At 52.2% G+C, this 22,028-nt stretch overlaps 1 protein-coding gene across 1 annotated transcript in view; it reads right to left on the reverse strand.

Moving 5' to 3' along the window:
- Nucleotides 1–19,557, reverse strand: part of PRRX1 (paired related homeobox 1) — a 39,862-nt gene extending 20,305 nt beyond the window's left edge. Inside the window, exon 1 of the mRNA XM_054515815.1 lies at nucleotides 19,157–19,557. Coding sequence (XP_054371790.1) covers nucleotides 19,157–19,397 — 241 coding nt within the window. The 5' untranslated portion in view covers nucleotides 19,398–19,557. The remainder of the gene's footprint in view (nucleotides 1–19,156) is intronic.
- Nucleotides 19,558–22,028: the final 2,471 nt, after the last annotated feature.

Raw genomic sequence — 22,028 nt, forward strand, 5'->3', positions numbered from 1 at the left:
TGGCCCCACAGCCCAGCCCACTCACACCAATTCTCCAGGCTCCCCTGTGGTCACAGAAATTGAATTCAATTCCTGCATGGGAAATCCTACAGTGTCCTGATGTGCCAACAGCTGTACCTGCAACCTGCACAGAGCCTGGGTTTTCTGGTACAGGTCAGCTGCAAATGTCCTTCCATCCCAGGCACAAGGGATACTCCAGGATGGTGCTGTGTGCACTGAAACATCCCCCAGTCAGGTCCTGGAAGATACAAATTGCTCCACAAAGCCCAGTGCCATGCAGCATGGTGTAACAGAGATCAGAGCACCCAAAGAACCCCAAACCAGCTGGGAGAGAACTAAAGCACCATGGGCTGGTCCTGAAATAGGCCCTCTTTTTCTTTTAAGCACAGCTCATTAAATGTTTGCTGGAAAAACAGAAAAGCATTTTCCACAGAGAGGAGGACATCCAAGAAAAGCCCTTTTGGACATAAATTGGCAAGAGACTCCCAAGCATTTATCTTCAGCATAGAATGTGCTCTGTCAGGAGGGCTGTAACTAACAATACGCTGAAAAACACGCCACAGACTTCCACTGTATTTTACTTGGCACTAAGGGGTTATTCCTCAACACAAAGTATTCACAACTGGCATCAGTTAAACGAGAAATTACAACCTTCAAAAGACCTATTTAGCATCAGCTGCAGAAAGTATGAATTTGCCATGGGCTTTGATGACAACAGATTATTCCCCATAAAACGCTGCAAAGGCGCTCGGCAACAATGCTCGGCACGAGCTGCTGGTTCAGCAGGGGGGGATTGGGAATTCAGCACTTCCTGCCCCTTCTCAGGAGGCTGCTGCCTGCTTTGGGACTGCTCACATCCCTCTCCCCAGCTCTCCAGCTCACTGGCAAGCTCAGCCACAGGGCTGGGACACAGCGAGCTGGTTTCTGCAAGGGGCTTGCTAAGCTGATGGCTGCTAAGCTCTAAGCAGGCCGCAAAGATACCCTGAACTCATCTGCCCCACAGTTCATTAAGGAGGAATATGAGGGAATCATCCCATTCCTTCAGGCTGGATGGTCAGCTGGAATAGACTGAAGTCAACAGTGTGGAGGCCTGGGAGCTCCATCGCCTCCTGATCCTGCACAAACCACAAACCAGGACAAAAGGCAGCCTCCCTTCCCTGTCCCTGGATTATTCCCACCTCCCCAGCAGGAGGAAAGAGCTCTGCCACCAAACTCCTCAGGCCCTCAAGCTTTTTTCCACTCAGGCTCTGGCAAAGGAGAGCTCAGAGCTGGGAATCCCTGCTGGTGTTTCTTGGGATGAATGCTGTGTCCATGCAGAGTGCACAGAGGGGAGAGAGCCTGGGGAAGGGAAAGGCCATCACTGGCTGTCTGCACTGCACCAGGGCTATCTTTAGTTAACCTGGAAAAAGTGACAGTCCAGAAACAGTCTCCACCCTGGCTCTCAAAGGGGGCTCCAGAGAGGTCAGCCTGAGCTGTGTTTTCCTGCCACAAACCTGGAGCCTGCTCGGTGAGCTGTAAAACGTTCCCGTCCCTCTGCTTGGCAAAAGCTTTTCTGTTTCCTTCCGCAGACTTAGAGAGACGGGGTTTTGTTGGGCAGATACCCTTTGTCTGCCTTGTCCTGGAAGCAGATTTAGCCATCCACAGGACTTGTGCAGCACCAACAGAGAAGAAAGGGGAAAACCAGTCCTTTTTGCAGGCAGCTGCAGCCCGTGGCACACGGCCTGCCTGCTCCAGCACCTGTAAAACCCAGCCTGCACCAGCTAACCCCTGCTCCTGCAAGGCCAGCAGTTGTCACCTGGCTTCAAATTCAGGGTGTCTTACTGGGCTGGGGAGAGGGGAAAGCTTTGCCATGGCTGTGCCACTCAGACTTGTTCATGCACAGCAGGACCAACCAAAGCAGGACCATCCTAAACTGGATCCTCCCAGAACTGTGCTACTGCCCCTGCTGGAGATTAGCATGGACACAGGCTCCAGACTGGCTGTGCCTTCTCTCACTGCATTCTCTGCTCCTTTCTAACCTTAAAGCTGGCTGAGTCTCATCCTCCCACCATACACACACTGACAGAGTTGTGCTTTTGTCATCCCAGGTTTTAACACGACCCCAGAATCCGAAGCCTAAAATAAAAATCAAATAGATAATTAAAAGCCATGATCCTTCAAGCAATGCTGAGACTGGGCTGTGCTCTTGCTGTGCTGGCATTGCACATTGAGGTAGTAAGTGACAGTCTTCCCATAAAGGCTCTGGGCACTCTGTTTAGTGAACCAGGCATCCTGGCAGTAATGGCCTGTTGTCACCATGATATTTTCTGAAAAATCCTCTTTGCCCAGGATTTTCTCCTGGGGAGCTGAGAAGCCTCAGAGAGGAATGAAAACAATAATTATCTGATTGCTGCTCCTGTGTTTGCTGCTTTGGAATGTGCCTTGGACATTGTTTACCAACAGGTGAATGTTTGATTGGTTCCATGTGAATTGTTTTAAATTAATGACCAATCACAGTCAGCTGTGTCAGACTCTGAGGATTTAGTCACGAGCTTTCTTTATCATTCTTGCTAGCCTTCTGATGTATCCTCTCTCTTTCTTTAGTATAGTTTTAGTATAGCATTATTTTAATATGATATATAATAAAACAATAAATCAGCCTTCTGAGAACTTGGAGTCAGATTCTCATCTCTCACCTCATTCTGGGGACCCTCACAAACACCACAGCCTGTCATTAGTCAGCTGTTTTGTTTTAAAAGCTGAAGTGTGTCAGCTAAATCCACCTGCAGAAGCAAGTGTTGCTCTAGGCACTCCCAGTCAGGCACAGAACTAAAGGCTGAAATGCTCAACTTTAGAAAATGCACAGGACAATCTCAGCCATTTCCTGGACCACAAGTCAGACGGCAATTTCTATAGGGCAGAGCGTGGAAGGCAAACCCTGGAGTCCTTTAGGGAAAAATAAGACCTTTTAAATTGACTCTCCCAAGCCAAGATCATCAAGTGAGTGTCCTGGAATCCTGCTTTATTTCCCGAGCTCTGATGGGAAGGAGTGCATCACAGCACTGTCATCTGCTGCCACGGATCCTGCCCTCCCAGCTCACACCCTGCCTTCACTCAGCACATAGCTCAAGTGCCCCCTGATGAACAGAGACACTTTCCTGAATCAAAACCAACAGGAATAAAACCCCAAGTCTCCACACAAAGTAAACCCAAGTTGTATTTCAACCAAATCAGGTCCCAGCATTAGAAGCATTATAGGAACTGGAGATGAAAATCTCCTTTTGAGCTGGAAAACGCATCCCTGATGAAGGATGGGTGAGTTACTAAAACAAATACTACATTTGATTCTGGCTAACAGGACTCTGCTCAGGGGAGCTAAAGTACTCCCAAAGATTATCATTTATGCACAGCTGACTTCAAGTTCTCTTGCTTGTTGAGCCCAGGCTGTGATAAAACCCTCAGATTTCTCCCACAAACCTCTTCTGTTGGTCAGGCATTTGTTTCTCAGTTGCTCTGGCAGTTTTATGGAATCTACCACCTGGGCACAGATAAAATACCAAAACCCTCAGTCCTGGGCATGGGTTATACCCTTTCCTGGTTACCTGCCAGCCTATGGCCAAAATCAGGTGTCCCATCCTCAGTGCCTGCCTTGGGAGCCCTGCTGCTGCACTCCCCCAGAGAGAAGGGTGCCCATGGCCACCCTCATCACAGATCTGCCCCAGAGCTCCACCAGCACTGGCTGAAACAGGCCAGGCTGCCCCAAAACAACACCAGATCCCTGCAACTGCCCAGACAGCTTTGGGGTGTCCTGTCCCAGCAGGCAGCCCTGGTTACTGGGACCAGCCTGCCTCACCTTCACCTACTCCCCATGCTTCCAGTTTTCACATTGAAAGGGCTTTGACTTCTCTCAAATCATCAGAGGAAATAAGGAAATAGATGTCAAAGGTTTGAAACCCAAACACTTTAAAAGTTGCTACTGACAGTAACCAAAGGGGTTAGAGGAGGGGAAATGCCTCCTGTTTGCTAGAACAGAGATGCTGCTCCTGCACCATCTCCTGCTGTGGGTCTTGCCCTTAAACTGCAAAATCAAAAAAGAGGGAAAAGCTGCTGGAAAGCCCCATCAAAGATCTGTTCCCCTCTCCTGGCTTCCTGTGCTCCCTGCTCAAAGCCCAGCTTGCCACGCTGGAGTGAAGCGAGTTGAGGATGCGCCCTTTGAAGCAGCCACAACAGAGAGAGAGAGAAATAGAGAGAGAGGGAGGACATCCTCTCCTCAGGGACCTGCTGAGGACATCCTCTCCTCAGGGACCTGCCACACAGGGCTGGCCTGGCCACCAGCACAGCCAAGCCAGCCTGGAATGTGTGGCAAGCAGGAGACAGGCAGTGATGGGGAAGAAGCCATGGGGCAGAGCTCAGATCAGCCTCCCACAGGAGATGGGTGGTTTTGGATTGTGCCCTCAAATCCCAAATCCCTCGAGGTGCCTTCCAGAAGGGCAGCCCAGCTCTCCCAGCTGGTTTCAGCTAGCTCACCAGACGAAATGCTTACAATGCAACGTGCTCTTTGCCTCTGATCTCATGGCAGTTTTTGAGGAATTGGCCAACTTCAACCATGTTTTGACCATTTGAACAGAAATCATGAAGGCAATTTAGCTCCTATTAGTTTTTTGAAAACCTGGTGGCTCAGTTAAAGGAAAGAGGATTACTAATGACAGCAGCAAAGACCAAGCAGCTGGGTGAGCCCAAGCTTCTACAAGACACAAGAACCCAGAGTCTCACCCTGCTGCTCTAACAAAACAAAGGAAAATGCCAGCAGAGCTCAGCCCAGGCTGCTCCATGGGCATCCCTGGAGGTGCACAGTGGCTTGAGCAGCATTGCCACCCACTGCCACCCTCACATAACCCCCCCTCACCTTCCTGGTAAGACCAGGACTGGAGGAGCTGACTGAGCAGATTTTGGTGTTTTTAACTATTAATCGTGGGGAAAGCAGAGCTGGAGACAATGGGGAGTGCAGCACCAACTGTGCCTGTGTGCCCTGCAGGGAGGGAACGCAGCCCCTGCTCCTGGGGGCACACTGGCCACCCCACCCCGGCCATCCGTGCTCCAGTCCCCGCTGCCACAGACCTTCCTGAGGGCTTGGGCCAGTAGATGGCACCAGAATGACAGAGAAACCCCTCTGCATCTCCCCACATCTCCGGCAGCAGCATCCCTTCCCCAACACACAGCACGGGGCACTGGCACCAAACTATGGCTCTCAGCTCTCTGTTTTAAAAGCCTGACTTCTTCAGGGCTTCAAAAGTTCTACCAGTTTCTCTAGGAAAAAAAAAAGAGATTTCCAACTAAGAGATACCCTGCCTTTTGGAGGCTTATATTTTTTTTTTTTATTCCTGCATCTTAGATGCTGCTTTTAAATGAAACACAGAAACAAAGTATTTGCCCAAAGCAGCTGCTTTACTTTGGAGAAGGCTTCCCCTATCCAGCCAGAACTGACAGAAGTTCTCTGCCTGCTGCATTTGAATAGGATCTGCATTTCTTGATGTAGAAGCAATTCCCTTGTGAAGTGCCAGGCTACATTTTTAGGTAAGAAAGTCCCCTTCTCTTTGGCTCTTGTGGACAGAGCAGTGCTGCCTCCCCAGCTCTCCTCTGCTGTCAGATAATGACAACATCCCTGATTCCAGTGGGTTCAGCATCATCTCAACCCTCTCAAAACAAGCAACAGGACAGGCTCAGCCAGGGTAGACATTTTCCCCAGGAGGTACCCACCTCTCTCTTGCACACCAGGTGTGCAAGAATTTTTCTCTTTACAAAGAAGATGCCCCAAAACAGAATTAACAGCCAGTGCACATCCTGCAGCAAAATCCAACAATGTCACAGAGAGTTAAGGATGATCCTATTCCCACTCCTGCCTTGTGGTACCTCCTGATCATCAAGGTGGAATGTTTTCAGAAGGACCTGGGCAAAGATGATGGTGGTCTCCAGGGATGGTCTCTGCAGCACAGACAGGATTCCCCCAGGGAAATGCATTTTTTAGTCCCTGTCTCAGCTGTGACAGGTGACAAGATGTGTGTGGGCACTACGTGGTGGCACCAAACACCCTGGAGCTGCAGCCACGGCTCTGCCTGGGGCAGGTCTCATGTGCTTAGGGAGACACCAGGATAGACTCAGAACCTTGAATCCTGCTTGGAGGATCTGGGACAAATTCAGAGACCACCTGGCTTTTCACACCCAGACTGAGTTTTGAACATGGCCCAGCCCAGCAAAGTCTTTAGAGCAGTTTGATGACTTTGATCTTTCCCCAACATCCCCGTTATTAATCACACTGAAGGAAAGTGTAATTCCTCCAAACCAAACCATTGCCAAACCATTTCTCGGCACACTTTTTACTCTATGTCCCTTCTAGGAACAGAGCACATTTGGAAACCTCCACAACTCCACACTCCTTGGCCAGCAGCACATCCATGACCACATGTCCACAAACACTGAGCTTTGGGGCTGGAAAATGACCATGCCAGCCAGGTGGAGAAAGGCTCCCATTGCCACAGGCTCAGCGGTGGAGCAGAGAACCAACCATGAGGGCTTTGTTTAAGGAACCTTCCTGGAAGAGCTGTCCTTCTGCAGCTCTTTGGGCATTCCTGGTTTAGCAGCTCTCTCCCTGCTGGTGACAACTGAATGCACAGTTGTGGACACAGGGGGTGGGTGACTGCTCTGATCATCCCAAACCTACAAACCCTTCTGCTCCCTTCCCTTGGTGCCAGCCTTGCACAGCCACCCCCAGGGAGCTCACCTCACCACTTCAGAGATGCTCTGTCCCATGAGGATGCTGAGCATGTTTATCCCTCTTCCCAGCACTGATTAGATTTGCAGCTCTCCCTGTTTTCCTCATTTTTCCCAAAGCTGGCAGGGATGCAGCTACAGGAGACACTGCTCACTCAGAGCCTCAAGCTGGCCAGAAATAGCAGAAATCACACACAACAGCCTGCTGCCTTCAGAGCTGCAGTAAACTCCAAAAGAGCTCCTGAAATACAAGAGAAAGTTGGGCTATTCCCATGGCTGGTGTTTGCCCTTCACAGCCCTGCAGAGGCTTTCCTATCTCTCTTATTCCTAATAGAGGGATTTTGGAGATTTAGGATTTTGGAAAGGGGATTGTCCCATAAATGTGAGGCAGCTGGTTCACATAAGGGCCTGAGTTATGATCAGAGATGAGGACATCGCCTTCCTGTTGTGTTTCTCGCTATGTTTTGGTTCAAACCTGTAAACAGACTCGTACCAAGTGGATCTGTGCTCTCCATCTGGTCCTGTGTTCTGATTTCCTGGCAGGAACATGCCTGCAGCACATCTCCCATCCCTCAGGCCGAGCTGAGCTCTTCAGTTGCTGTGTGGGACTCAGCCACAGCATTTCACCCAGTTACCCCACTGGTGAGACCAATAATTCATGGCTGACAAAAGCTGCTCTTCCAAAAGGGCTTCCAGACATTCATGGATGCAGCAGCCAGTGCTTTCCTTTGGAGTTATTTCTAGTGATTACACAGCATCCCACAGCTAAAAAATGCATTTCCTACCTCCTCTGAATGCATGTCTGGCTTTTGCTCCCAGCCATTGGCTCTCATTCCACCTTTCTCTGATGGATTAAAGGCAGGGGGGAGAAAGGTTTCTACCTAGAAAGTCACAGAAATGTGGATGTCACTCCATCATCACAAGTGTCTGGAAGAACCCTTGCCACTTTGTGGCCCAAAAGGGACAGTGATCCATCACACAACCTACAGTGCTCCCACTCAAGAGTGGAGATCAGGGAAGCAGAGCTGAGAGCAAAGCCCTTCTGAGGATTCCTGGGGAGCAGCAGCATGGGTGTAGCAAGAGAGGCAGGGAGAACAGGGATCCTGGCATCACAAAGCAAGAAAACCAGGATTCAGCACCCAGCTCCACACAGAGCTCTTCAACCCCCCCAGAACAAGACAGACATCAGCTCTCTCTGGTCAGAGGAACACACAAAATACACAAATGCAAAGGCAAAGATGAACCTGCCCAGACTGATGAAGAGCAGCTTTCTGGGGTAGTTTTCCTGCTAACCACATCCTAGTTTTTCTTTTCCATCATTCCATCCAGTGACTGTGACCCTTCCCCATCCACACTCAGCTCCATGGGTGCCTCCTGCCCCACAGGCATCCCAGCTGAACACAGCACCCTGCCTGGAATGGGGGGGGAATTCAGAGGCAGCACCATTGTGCTGGCCAGAACAGAACAGATGAATCTCAGGATTAAACAAGTTCCCACTAAAGTCACACAGTCCCTGACACTTGGGAGGATTCCCTTCCCAAGGTAGGATGAGCTCTATGCTGTTTATTCCTTTGTCTCAACAAAGTTTCCTTCCAAGGAAATCTCTTCCAAGGGCTCCTTACCCTCTCTAGACCTGGGGGGATTTCCCTACTGCCTCACATCTGCAACGGCAGTAGGTGGGCTTGGAAATCAGTTTTTACTTGAGCCTTAGCACCTCTTCTTTCCTTCTAAACTGGAGCCAGAGCTCTCTTTACCTCTTCTCTGGACTCTTTTGGACTCAGTTTGCACCTTCTTGACACACAGAGCCCACCTGGAGCCCTCCCCAGGGCCAAGCAGCACAGGGAGAGGATGCCCCACAAACAAGGCCAAGCTGTAGGACATGCTGGGGGTGAAAAACATCTGCCTCTCATAAAGATGTGCTGTTCTGCATTGAGCAGCAGAGCTGGTCCAAGGCCAGACAAGCAGATTTGCAAAAGGCATGGATCCACAGCACTCCAGGGGAGCCTCTCTGCTCCCAGTTCATCCCAGATCCTGTGCTGCTCTCCTTTCTCATTCCATCTTCCTCTGATGGATTAAAGGCAGAGGGGAGAAAGACTTCTACCTAGAAAGTCACAGAAATGTGGATTTGGCAGTCACAGCTGCAGGAACCACAGCACTCCAAGGGAGCCTCTTTGCTCCCAGTTCTCTTTGCTGCCCTCCTTTCCACACTGCACTGTGACATGGGGAAATCTCTGTGAACTCACCAGAGAGCACAGGGCAACCTCTTCCCCCAGCAAGCCCAACTTCTCCCCCTGGGAATCAGTGGTGGAGACGAGAGGGATCCACCCTGCCAGGGCTCCCCTGCAGCTGGAGGCCTTGGCTGGTGGCAGGGCACTGGGCAGGAGGCTTTGCACCAAAATAGGTCATTAGTGAGCAACTGGAGCTCTGCATTCTTCTCCAGGCCCTGCATTTTCCTAACGGGAATGCCTCAGAAACCCAGTGGGGGGAAAGAGGAATTTACAGTTCCCTTCCAAAAACCAGTCTTTGTTTGTTTGATCGTTTTTTTAAATGATCGAGTAACTTGTGAATACATTTTCTGATGATTCCCACATCCTCCCAGCTGGAGAATGGCTCATGAACAGACTCCAAGCTCTGTAAATGAGCTTGTTAGTCATAAGTCTTCAAACAGGCTTGATAAACAACTTTCAGCCTGCAGGATATTCATCAACCATTCTGTCTGCCTGGTCTCCTGACACTAATTTATTATTTACAGTGAGAGATCCTTCTCCTAAATCACAGGTGATTGTTTCTTTTTACTGATTAGTTGATTAAAAAAAAAAAAAGAGGGGAAACAATGAAAAACAAATCACAAACAAGCATAGTGCTGCAAGCACTTATTCCTGAGCAGTCCTCCTAGTTTCCATGACACGTATCAGAAGTTTTCCAAATGAAACAAACTCTCAGTAACGATCTTTTTTGGCCAAACACTCAAGAGCAGGCTGTAGCCAAGAAAAAGAGTGTGACCATCCCAACCAGCCGCTGGGAATTTCACTGCCTGCCACCAAACACGCCAGGGACCTTCCAGCTGATCAGCACGTGCTGCTCCTTGCATCTCTTGGGCTTGTGGAGAGCCCAGGCACCCCAAGATGTTCAGGAGATTCACATTCATGTGCAAAAAATCTAAACCTGAAAGCCACCCCAGCCCATGGGTGGGTGCACACAGCAAACAGCTCTGGCCCCAAGGGCATGGGGTGCACTCAGCAGCACCAGGTGGGTTCCCTGCAGGAACAAACCTTGCTGAGGTTGCTCCAGGTCTTGGAAGGGGATATTCTCAATGCTAACTCCACAAAGACAAGCAGATGCAATAGCAGTTTGCTGGGGATGGTGCAGAAGGAGGAGAATCTTCCCAAACTGCTGTTTAAGCCAGAAAATTCCAAAGCCCCTAATTAGGGCTCAGGGTTGTACCCAGTTATATTGGTAGGAAAACTGAGGCATGGCAAGGTGATCCTGGTCAAGTTATGGGAGGAGTATAAAGTAAAACAGTGGCCAACACACAAAGGTGTATTTGAGCAACACAAGACAGGCTGGGTCATCTGGTCTCATGTTTGGAGGAAGAAAAGCCCTTCTGTTCCACTTGAGATTTTGGGTGTAAGCCTTTTCTGGGTAGGCTGCTCCCAGCACCAGCACACACCTGACCCTAAAAACCTGCCCTGCAGTTCTCCCAAATGGAGCAGCCCTCACTGCTTGGGGAACACAGAGCAATCACCCTCCTCCAGGGGCTGCCTGCTGTGTGTGCATCCATGCTGTGCTTCCACCCTCACCTCAGCTCGCCTGGACACACATGGACAGAGCCCCATCAGCACTCACAGTAAAGGCAGCAGGATGCAGAGCTTGGCTCTGGGCTGGTCTTGAGAGCTTCTTCCTCTCCCTGAGTGTGAAATCACCAACACATTTCCTCTGACAAGCTCAAGTACTTGACACTGGGCAGGCAGCACTAGCAGCCCGTGCCTACAGCCAGCCTTCCCTGGGACACAGCCTGGTCTCCAGCCTTCCTGGTTCACAGGAACCATCCACCCTGAGCAGGAACTCTGTGCTGGATTCACAAACCCCTGCTCTGTGCTGGATTCACAATCCCCTGCTCTGTGCCCTCCACCCAGGGTACAGGTGATGCTGCTGGCAGGACGATCAGCACAGAGTGCTACCGGCACTTCGGGCCGCAAGGCAGGGAGAGGGCTCTAAAGCTTGATGGGAAACCAGCCCAGGCCTGGTGGGGACAGGAGCTGCCTGCAGAGCCACCAGCAGGGCCAGCCCTTTGCAGCAGCAGCCCCAGAGCATTAACACTCTGTTTTCACTGTTACGGCTCAGGCACTTTTCCCTTTTAAGTCCAATCCATCCCCACCGAGCCCCGCCGCGGCTGAGCTGACACGGGGAGAAGTGACAGCTCTTTGAAAGCTGCAAGCATCCCTGGTTTGGTTTTTTTTTTTCTTTAAACAAATGTGGATCGTATTAGTGACACTTCCAAAAAAGAAGATGATTTCCAGAGGCACTGAGCAGGTCTGAGGGCCTCGCTGGCACACTGGCTGCAGCTCAGCCCAGCTCTGCCACCACTCACTCAGAACAACAAAGCCCAGAGCAGACAGACCACTGCAGGCTCCCCACGAGCTCAAATCCTCAACCTTCACTGCTCCAGCACCTACACTGAGAGGGCTGGAAGCTGCTGCCTTCTGCAGCCACCCACCCTTGCTCCATCAGCACCAGGCACCCTGCTTTGATCCCAGTGCCCTGCTGCTCCCTTCAGAGCCTGATTCCAGTTTCCTTTCCCAAGCCTGCCCACTCAGCAGCTGCTGCTGGCAATTCCCTCTTGCCCCAGACTGGCAGGACCAAGGGGAACTTTGATTTTGCTTTGGTCAAGGAGGCCAGAGAAGTTCATCTGCTGGTGGGCTCAGAGCAGGAAGCAGTGGCCCCAAGCTGCTGATGAGTTTCCAGCTCTTGGTGCAAAAGCAGTTTTGCTGCCTGAGCAGCTCATCAAGACGTGGAGAGGGTCCCAGCCAGATCCTGAGCGTCTCTTTGGAAGTTTGCCCTGCCCAGCAGTCTTGCTGACTGGCTGGAGTTTCTCCTGTAGGAAAATTTCTCTAGCCAGAATGGGGGGAAAATTTGGGTGGAATATGAACTGGATGCTGCAATAGGATGTAGTGATTTGTTAAGAGTGCAGCTGGCTCCCTTTGCCTCTCATCTAACCTTCCCTTCCAGGAACACGAGGCACCAGGATGTCCTGGGCTGCCACCCCAAGGCAAACGTTCACTTCACATGGGCACGTATGAAATCCAGACTGTCTGGGACGGTGCTTTAAACTGTGCTGTAACCTTTTCTCGGCCCCTGGAGGTGAGAGAGGAGCCCAGAATGCTATGTAAGCTGAATTAGATGCTCCCTGGCTTGCTCATCAGGCCTCTCTTGGCCTTCACAGACTCATCCTTGCAGATGCTTTCCACTGCAGGAGGTGCCCTCAGCTTCAGCACCTCTGCTCCCTTCCCTTCTCAGCCAGAATCCTCCAGACACTCTCACTTGAAAGAAACTTCTCTTTAAGTGATGCCCCCAAAGTGCCAGACAGGCAGGGCAGCTCTGCTGAGCTCCCATCCCCACCTCACAGCATCTTCCAGGGATCAGCAGGGCCCAGCAGGAACAGGGCAGGAAAAGAAACATGGATTAGAAACACAGCACAGATTTCCAGGGCAAACCTACATTTACAATGCAAAGGTGAGCAGGGCTGTGACAAGCTTCAAATTATCTCCAGCTAAGGAATGAAATGGACAGAATTCTTCTCTGTGAGACCCTGGCACAGGTTGCCCAGAGAAACTGTGGCTGTCTCTGGATGCTGGAAGTGTCCAAGGACAGGCTGGACAGGGCTGGCAGCACCCTGGGACGGTGGGAAGTGTCAGGGTTGGAACTGGATGATCTTTAAGGCCCCTGCAACCCAAACCATTCTGGAATTCCATAAAACCAATCATAGCTGAAAAGCCCCTGAAGTGCTGAGGAGCTTTGGGAGCTGTGCTGGCCCTGGACAATGGGAAAACTGTCCCAACACAGGGTGACAAAGGACAAATCCCTGCATTGTAGGGCTGGTGGCACCTACATCTACACCTGTGAGTTTCCACTGAGTCTGTAACACAGAGCCTCTGTAGAGATCTCCAGTGGGTGGTAAGAGGTTGGATTTGTGCTGCATCTCCCCCTCAGGAGGGGGCACTACTGCCATCCTTCTCCATGCCCTTCAGACTGCCATTTCACCCCTCCTTGGAGCGGTCTGCTCTCCCCCAGAGCAAACAGCGGGTTCTGAAGATGTCCCACATGCAGCGACCAAACAACAGGTTTTTCTTGGGGGAACCAGACGAAAAACCTGCTCCACCACCCAAGCAGAAGCTGAAGCCTTTCTGTACCCTGCATGTAAAGCCAAGAGGACAGTTCAAACATCAGAGCCGTGGACAACAGCTCCTCCAGCCAGACTGTGCTGAGTCTCACTTCAAATCTCCATAATCTGCCCCAAAATCCAAGGCTCCTTTAGGAAAGGCGAGCAGGGTGGGGAAGCAGCAGTGCAGTGATTCATCCTCCCCAGAAACAGAGGCCCAAGGCTGGAATACTGTGACACTTGGTAAATATTCGTGATGTACTTCATTATGCAACAGAGGCCCAGCAGGAACACAGCTCCCTCAGGGCTACTTAATATGGGTTTCAAAAACGATTAAATATATCATAAACAACTCCCAACCAGGAATAAACACCTATAATCCCATCAAGTCATTCTGGTGATGTCAAAAACCATGGGAGTCAACTCGGTTACCGGGGGGAAAAATAAAAATACATCTTTGAAGGAATTACAGCCCTGTAATTCTGTGTCTGCCTTGTGAAAGACCCAACTCTCCCAGCCCCTCCTGGTTTTGCTCTGTCCGTGCTCTTGCTCTTTTCCTTTCAGACTCCCTCACATCACAGATTTTGATGCATTCTGCACTTCTGCTGAGAGGAAAAAGGATGGAGGTCCAACTGCAGACAGCAAAACCGCTCCATGCCCGCACAAAAATACTCCACTGGCCGAAAAAAAAAGACCTTTTTTGCATGACTCAAGGCTGCTGGTCAGGTCTTCAAACACTAATACTCATCAACTGGCACACACATAAGTGGTCCATTGAATCACATGCAATGACTTGTGTGAGTAAGGCCTGCACAAATTAACCCTGAGATAATATTTTCCCATGCAATCACTGCTTTAGACATCATCAAAAAGATGGAAAATAGACCGGCTAGCAGTGGAAACTCAGTGCAGATGACAGAAAGCTGATGTTCATTAAAAGGTTCGAGCAGTTTAGACCAAACCTTTCAGTTTTATGAGAGATTTCAAAATCTAATTTTCATGGAAATGTTTTCATTACATTAAGGGGGGAAGGAGGGAAAGTAAAAACCTTCGGCAAAATCTTTTTCGAATTAAAAAGTTGGAAGCTCTGAGTGGATGGATTGAAAACACAAATACCATCAGCAAATTATGAGACCATGAGAACCAGGAAGCAAAACTGATTATGATCAAAAAAAAAGTGAAATTCACAAACAAATAGAAGTTTCTTTTCACCCCTCAAAAGGAAAAGCACTCAAACAGAGCCAGCTCCCTCCTGTACATTCACATAGCTCTTTTTACTTTGTTAATATCAGTACCTTGACCACTTTCGTTTATTTCCTTGTGCCTTTTGTTTTTAAGACTCCAGATATGTGGCAGAGCCACATTTCCATCTTCTGTCTTTGCCCAGAAGCTGCAGAAATTTACATAACAAACCCAAAACGCTTTCCCACTTCAAACTGCAGGATTCAGGGATGCAAGAAAAGTGTCTGACACCGTGACAGTCGCTGCAATAATCACACATCTGCCAGCCTGAGGTCAAAATTAGATAGATATGCCCAAGGAGCATAAATGGAAAGGAGTTAATCAAGCTTCTAACAACTGCTTGGTGTTAGTTATCTCAACCTTCATTCAAGTGAGCTCTCCTCAAAGCCTCGAGGATACACGCAGTAAAACCGGCACGCGCAAAGATGCTGTCGACCAAGAACTGCGTTTTTCACACAGATAATTTACAACAAGCGCCTTAAAAAGAGTAATGATCTGATCCTGGCTTTTCCTACATCGGTTTCTGGAAGAGGAGAACTCTGGAGAGTCTTTCTTGAGGAAGATTCGCCGCTGTTGGTGGGGACTGAGGCACCGGCGGCTTCCCCGGCTCTCGCCGCTGTAACCTGGGGACACCAGCACCAGCTGCTGCCCCAAGACTCTCTGTCCATCAGCAGGACAAGACAAGAAGAAAACTCCAAGGTTTAATCAATTTTCCCCTCTTCTATCTATTGGTTGTACATCCCTTGTCTACGGACTCAGCATTTTCTGGGAATAGGGCCTGTGATTTACTAACAAAAGAGATGCTCAATACTCCGAGATAAAGCAGAGGTTTGCAAAGAAAACCCTGCAGATGTCCCAGGTGCTTCTTCTCACCTTCATCCTCAGCAACTCAGCAGCCCAAGGAATTGCTTTCCACATTTCCAAGCAGTGGCAGAGCTTTTCCACCTCTTCTTGCAATTTTTTTTTTTTTGGGTGAAGGATGGGGAGGCACAGGAGCACAGACAATTCAGGACTTAGACACTCTCTTTTACTCCTGCAGCAACCTCACTTGTTCTGATTAAAAAGAGGCAATTAAAGCAAAACAAATAGCCATGTGGGAGCAGACCCAAAGGTCCTCCAGCTCAGGATGCTGTTTCAGACAGCCAGGAACAGCAGTCAGAGGGTTTAAGCCCAGGCAGCAAGGGAGAGATCTCTGCCCCAGCTCATCCTTGCAGCCTGTGACTGGCGGCTCCCTGAACCGGACAGTGCCTCCAAACACTGCTGCAGTGAGCGGTCATGCTCAGCCCTCCTGAATCTGCCAGTCCTTTCTTGAAATAACACCTATTTCTGAGCTGAGCCCCATCACCCAACAGTGAGAAGGCTGAAAAAGCCTTTCCTCAATCTGCTGCCAGAGCAGAGGGGCTGAAGGCACTGACTGACCTGCCCGAGCAGAGGAACTCACTCACCTTGTCCCAGCAGGGCTCCTGGGATTTCCTTGAGAAGGAGCAGCAGCACTGAGGGGTCACGATGCTCACTGGGACAGGAAAAAAATAATGGGGGGACTCAGGCAGCCCGTGCTCAGCTTTAATTGGGAATCAGCCTGATTTAATCTGCCAGCCACCTGAGTGCCAGCACTTTTATAGTGAAGAGAGATTAAAGGACAGCAAAAACCCCCAAACACAGAACTTGAGCGTGTAATGGACTGAAGCGTGGTTTATTCGCTCCTTACGAAAGAAATCCCAGCGTAACAATTTTTCTTTTGCTGTTCATGCTTTCTCCACACCATTTTATGAGCCATCAACAGTGAGCCTCAAACAAACCAAGCAAAAAAAAAAAAAAAAAGCAGAAGTCAAAAATGCCCATCTGAAAAAAACCCCAAACAATCATTGAGAATTACCCCAGAGCCACAAGCTTTGGGAACCCAGAGGCAAGTGACAGGTTTCTGTCACCCTCATAGGGCACAAAAGCAATAGGAGATCATTGCCTTTTCTGGGAAGTTTGGGGGATCCCCTCAGCTCAGCATTTTCATCCCAGCTTTAGCCGGACTCAGCAAAAGTTGAGCTACCACAGCAAGAGTTGGTTTAACCTTAACAGGTTATTTGGTGACAAACTGGAACTGGGATTGCAAAGCCTTCCCAGCCAAGCAGCAGAGGCAGGGAGGTTTGCCCTGATGTTTATCAGCTTTTAGGTTAAGGTGTTCAGAGCTCCGAGTTGAAGTGAGCTTGGTAAGAATGACAGCTCCGCAGCGCTGCTGCAAACTCAGCTCCTTAACCCACGGACAGCTCTCCCTGCAAATGTTACAATCACAGCTGCTCCCAGAATGTTTTTTTTCTTTTTAATAAGAGAAATGTTTTATCCTGAACATCTCTCAAATAAAACAGAGGTGAAATATTTCCTTCAATATCAAACATTCAAACAAAACCTTTTGTAATTTCTGCGTCAAACTTCTTAAGTTTTGTTTACAAAACCAGCACCAATAATTTGGTTTTCCCCTTCAGTTTAGGACAAAAATCAGGGGCAGACCAGTTGATTTTTCTTCAGCCTGGAAGAACATTTTTAGTATTCTTGAGAAATCCACAATTTCTTCAAACTGCTTTTACCTTTTCTCACTTAAAACCAGAGTAACTGAGCCCTGTGTTAGCTTTCCCACTGAACCAATTCTCATTTTTCACCCAGAAAAGCTCCTACCTCTGTTGCATTTCCTAGCTCCAGCACAGTCCCTTTCCTGCATGGATTGCTAACACTTCACAGAGCACACACAGCAGATAGGGAAACTGAGGCACAGAGACTCCCAGGATATGCTAAATGCATCCATGAGAGAGCCAGAAAGCCCAGATGACAGCTCTGCCCAACAAACCTGGCAGAATTTATTCCTCTCCCTTTCTTTCTTTTCTGTCGTTGCTTACTTTAGAATACTTCTAAAACTTTCTAATTCACCGCAACGGTATTAAAACTTTTACAGCATTCAGAGAATTTCTAAATTATTTGAAGCTGTAGTTTGGTCCCTGCTCAGCAGTGCTGGCTAGAAAACAAGCCCTTGGACAGCTTTTTTTTGGGTTTTTTTTCCCCCCTGCTTTAAGAGCAAGGTGAGTATTGGTGAAACACAGTTCTCCTTTTCCACGCTGACTGAGCTTGCAGTTGGCAAGGGGCAAAATCAGGAGTAAATCGGAGTAAATCAGGAGTGAATCCAAAGAAAACATGATAAACTAAATTGGGTACAGAGCAGAAGTAAAAAAAAAAAGTTGTCTGCATTTGATATCTTGCGGATTCTCCAGCGGCACAAGTTGGGGATTCGGGGGCAGCCGCAATCGCTGTTTTCCCCGCTAAAATACACACCTTTAGAGCCAGAAATTGCAGTTTTTCGGGTCCTGGGAAGGCAATAATTTAAAGCCATGTCCCAGCGGCGGTGGATGCGGCTCTCGGGGAGCAGAGGAGCCGCTCCGGCAGCCGCGCTCCGCTCGCTCCGTTCCGAGCGCTCCTGGAGGATGCTCCCCGCCGGGACCGCATCCGGCCGGGCCGAGCCCGGGCATCCCACGGGCGCTTCTGCGAGGAGCGGCTGCTTTGGGAAGGCTTCCCGCTTCCCCGGCTCGGTTTCCTTCGGAATACCGAGAAAACCACGTCGGATCCACGGAGAAAAGAGGGTCGGAGGCGGCTCCGGCGGGGAAAAAAAAAAACAACACAGAAAACCAAACCAACAAAAAATCGAAAAGCGAACGAAAATTGCAATTCGCATTTTCGTTCGCTTCTCGTTTCGTTTTGTTGTTTTTCCCCCCGTTTTTCGCCGAAGCTCCCTCGGAAGCGATCCCGTGTCCGCAGCCGCGGCCAGCCCGGACCCCCACGGAACTCCCTGCGGCCGAGGATGTAATTATTTTAACAGAGAGCGGCTAAAGGGGGGTTACTGACCCTGCACAGCCCCTGCACAGCCCCCTCAGCCTTTCTGACAGCGCTGCCCTTGGAAAACAACACGCGGCGCTTGGAAAACGCCGCGCAAGCCGGCGCCCATCCCGCTGCCCACGGCCGCGGGGCTGCTGGGTCACGGCTACTCGAGCTGCGAGCTCGGACTGTTCAGGATGGGCAGCTCAGAGCCCGGTCTGGCCTCTGCCCTGTCCTGCCCGGGTCGGGGAGAAGCGGGGCTCGGGGCAGCGGCAATCCGCGGCTGCACTCGGGAGCTGCACTCGGGAGCCGCGCACGCACCCTCGGGCTGCTGGCGAGCCCCGGCGCTCCCGGCAGGGCACCGCACAATGGTCCGGACCCCATCCAGACCCCTGAGCAGCCTCCCGGTGTCCCGCTAAGCACGGCGCCGTGCCCGCTCCGACGGGCCGGACTGACGGACAGATGGATAGATAGGATGGATGGGTGGGATGGCAGGATGGATGGATGGCAGGATGGATGGCAGGATGGATGGATGGATGGATGGAGGCTCAGCGCCTAGCGCGCCTCGCCCCGTCCAGCCAAGCGCCGTTCTCAGCGCACCCCGGCAAGGAATGGATGAGGGGGCCGAGCCCACGGGCCCGCTCCTGCCCGCTCCTGCTCTCCGGGATGTTCTCCGGTTCCCCGCAGGGTGCAGGAGCCACGGCACCGGACCCGACGGGCACGGCGGCGAAGGGCAGGTCGCCCCTTTCCCGGGAAAACAAGGGTTTCACACTCCGGCGGGTGCCGACCCCGCCGGGGCTCCCTGCGCGGCGGGGAAGGGCGGCTCGGGGAGCGGGGCAAGCCGGGCTAAGCACCGGCGGAGCCCCCTCGGAGCCGGCACCGCCCGCCGCGGCTGCCCCGGCGAGAGATGGAAGGGGAGGATGCCCCCGCACTTACTGTCCTGCTGCGGGGTGTCGCTGCCGCTGGTCAGCCCGGGGGACTCCAACAAGCTCCGGCCGGGCTCGCCGCCGCCCTCCTCCGCCTGGGCGGCCACCATGTCGCCCGCCTCCTCCAGGTCCAGCAGGTGACTCACGGAGAAGTTCTTCTTGGCTTGTAAATTGTCCAGGCCGGCGGGGCCGTCGAGGCGGGCGGGCAGCAGGGCCTGCCTCTCCATGGCGTGGGCATAGCTGGACGCCATGGTGCCGAGCGGGGCTGCTCTGCCCTCGCCCCCCGCGGGCGCCCACCGCCCCCGCGCCCCCCCAGCCGCCGGCGCTTCCAGGGGGGGAGTAGCGAGGAGCGGAGCGGGGCGAGCGGGACGGGACTCGACGGCAGCGGCGGATAGGGAAGCCCGAAGGGGAGCGGGCAGGGCCGGGCTTAAAACATGCCGGAGGGGAGAGGCGGCGGCCGGCTCGGGGCGCCGGGGCGGCGGCGCGGGGAGCTGCCGCCGGCCGAGAGGCGCAGGGCGGCTGTGGGGCCGCTGGGGCGGGTGCGCCCCGTCCCTCCGCCCCCGCTGCCGCCGGCTCCGCTCCCTCCGCCCCTGCGCTGCCCTCCCCTCCCTCCCCTCCGCCCCGCACTTCAAACGGCGGGGGCGGCTCCGGGCACCCGGGGGAGGGCGGCCCGCGGGGCCCCGCCGGGACGTGGCACCGGGCCGCGGGTGGCAGCGCAGGCCCCGCGGCTGAAGGGGGGAGCCGGGCAGGCCCCCGTTGTGGGCCGGCGCTGCACCTGGAGGGGAGGGTGGACCGCGGCCCTGGGAGGGAGGGAGTGAGGAGAGGAACAGCGAAAATGAGAAATGCAGATGAAAAGGTGAGCGAGGGTAATGGAAGAGAAAGTGCGAACAGGAGAGAGGGAAGGAAGAGGAAAAACCAGCGAAAGAGGAAGGAAAAGTGCAGCAGAGAACTGAGAGAAACAGAGCGATAGGGGAGTAAAGTGAAGGGAAGGGAAAAAACAAACAAAAAACCGCGAGGACACAGTCGGAGCTGCTGAGGCCGGCAAGCACAGCGGTCCCCGCAGGCTCTGGTGGCCCTGGTGGCCCCGGTGGCCGGGGACAGGTGGCGGCCCTCGGACCGTGCCCAGCACAGCGCGGCCGCTCAGGGGCCGGGGCCGCCTCAGGCCGCTGCTCCCGGCGGCCGCGGCCGGGGCTCCGAGCTGCCACAGCCAGCCCAGAATTTCCATCCCCCCTGATCTGGGGAAAGAACATTTGATGCCATCAAAGGGCTCCAGATTGAAAACAGATGTGCTTCCCCGAGCCTCTCCATGCATTTAATTAAGGCACAGGCATGGAGGAGACATTTCCATCATTAGTTTGCTTTCAGGCCCCCCCCCCGGTCCCAGTTTACCCTTTCCAGTCTCAAAGACCCAAATGAGCAGGGCAGGGCTGCAGAGCTCTGCTGTCCCCGATTTGGGGGGTAGACAAAGGTGGAAAGGCAAAAAAAACCCCAAGTTTGGGGCAAGTTGTGCATGTGCACAGAAGCATGTGAGTGTACATCCACCCAAAATGCTGTGGGTGCATCTGCGTATGCAGCACAGAGTGACTTCTTCTGCATCAGAAGGACGATTTGTGTGATGTCCTCTGGTACATGTCCACATGTTGGATGGGGAAGGAGCTGTGCCCTCACATGGGTGTGCAAGGCTGGCTTTTGTATACTGGCATCTGGTACCCTGGCTCTGCAGGTTCAGGCAAGGCAGGGCGGGTGATCACCTGTACATACCCTGGTCATGAAATGCCCTTTTCTCTGCCTTTCTCAGGTATCTGGCTGCTGCCTCCTTTCTTGGTGAGCTGGGGTTTACCCTCTCTCTCCCTGATCTGGTTCAGATGCGTGTTTGCAGCTGGCTGTCCTGAGTGGGTGCTGGAGAAGCCCAGCCATAAACATGCCTTTCCACGGGCAGTGGGGTCTGCTCTTGGCCTTGGATGTCAGCAGGAGCCACAGAAACCAGCCCAAGAGGTCTCTGTGACAGCAATGCCCTCACTGACATCCCTGCTGAGGTCTCCCCATGTCTAAGTGCATCCTTCAGACCATGCTCCCTGCCAGCCCTGGGGTTGGGAATGCAGCCTGAATTTGCCCTGGAAAGAGGAAACAGCCAGCTCCAAAAGTGAGGCTTCATCCTGAAGTGAGTCCTGGCTGCTCCCCTCACATGCATCTTAAAGGATTGACTCCCGTTTCTCTTTCTGCAAGGCAGGCTCCCAGAAATGGGGGCACACCAGGGGATGGATGCTCCCAAGCACTCCCTGTTCTCACAGGGGGTCACCTCCAGACATTCTAGGGATCCCTCTCTGCCTCCTACCACCGAGACCAGGACAAGTCCCCATGGAAGGGGTGACAACCTGCAGAGCAAGAAATGTTCAAGTATTTCAGCCTCTTGAAGAAAACATGGATGTTTTCAGACCAGAGCTGGGCTTGAGGGAGTGCATGAGAAGAGATGGATCAGTTCTCCCCCACTGCCACCTCAGACCCTCTGTGTGGCCCAGACAGGTCCCTTCCCTTCCCTTTCAGCCTGGGTGAATTCCACAGGCTGCATTCCAGAACAGGGTGCCTGATTCACATTCTGAACGTGGCCTGAACCCCTCCTACAACACAACTCTGGATTTCTGTCACTGGGTGGGAGGGACAAGCTGAATCCAAGGGCAACTCTGACAACTCTGTCTGTCCCAGAAGGAAGGGGAGTGGGAGCAAGGCCTGCACAGAGCACAGCAGGGCTGCAGTTCATCTCTCAATTATCTCTGTTCTGGCCAGACAGGCCCTGTGCCAAGGCACACCTAGGATGTGGAAATGAGTGCAGCAGGGACCTCCTGGGCTCTGACAGGGATAGTGCCTGTGCTGCCAGCTCAGTT

This window comes from Molothrus ater, chromosome 9, assembly GCF_012460135.2.
Source record: "Molothrus ater isolate BHLD 08-10-18 breed brown headed cowbird chromosome 9, BPBGC_Mater_1.1, whole genome shotgun sequence".
In the NCBI taxonomy this organism is placed as follows: domain Eukaryota; kingdom Metazoa; phylum Chordata; class Aves; order Passeriformes; family Icteridae; genus Molothrus; species Molothrus ater.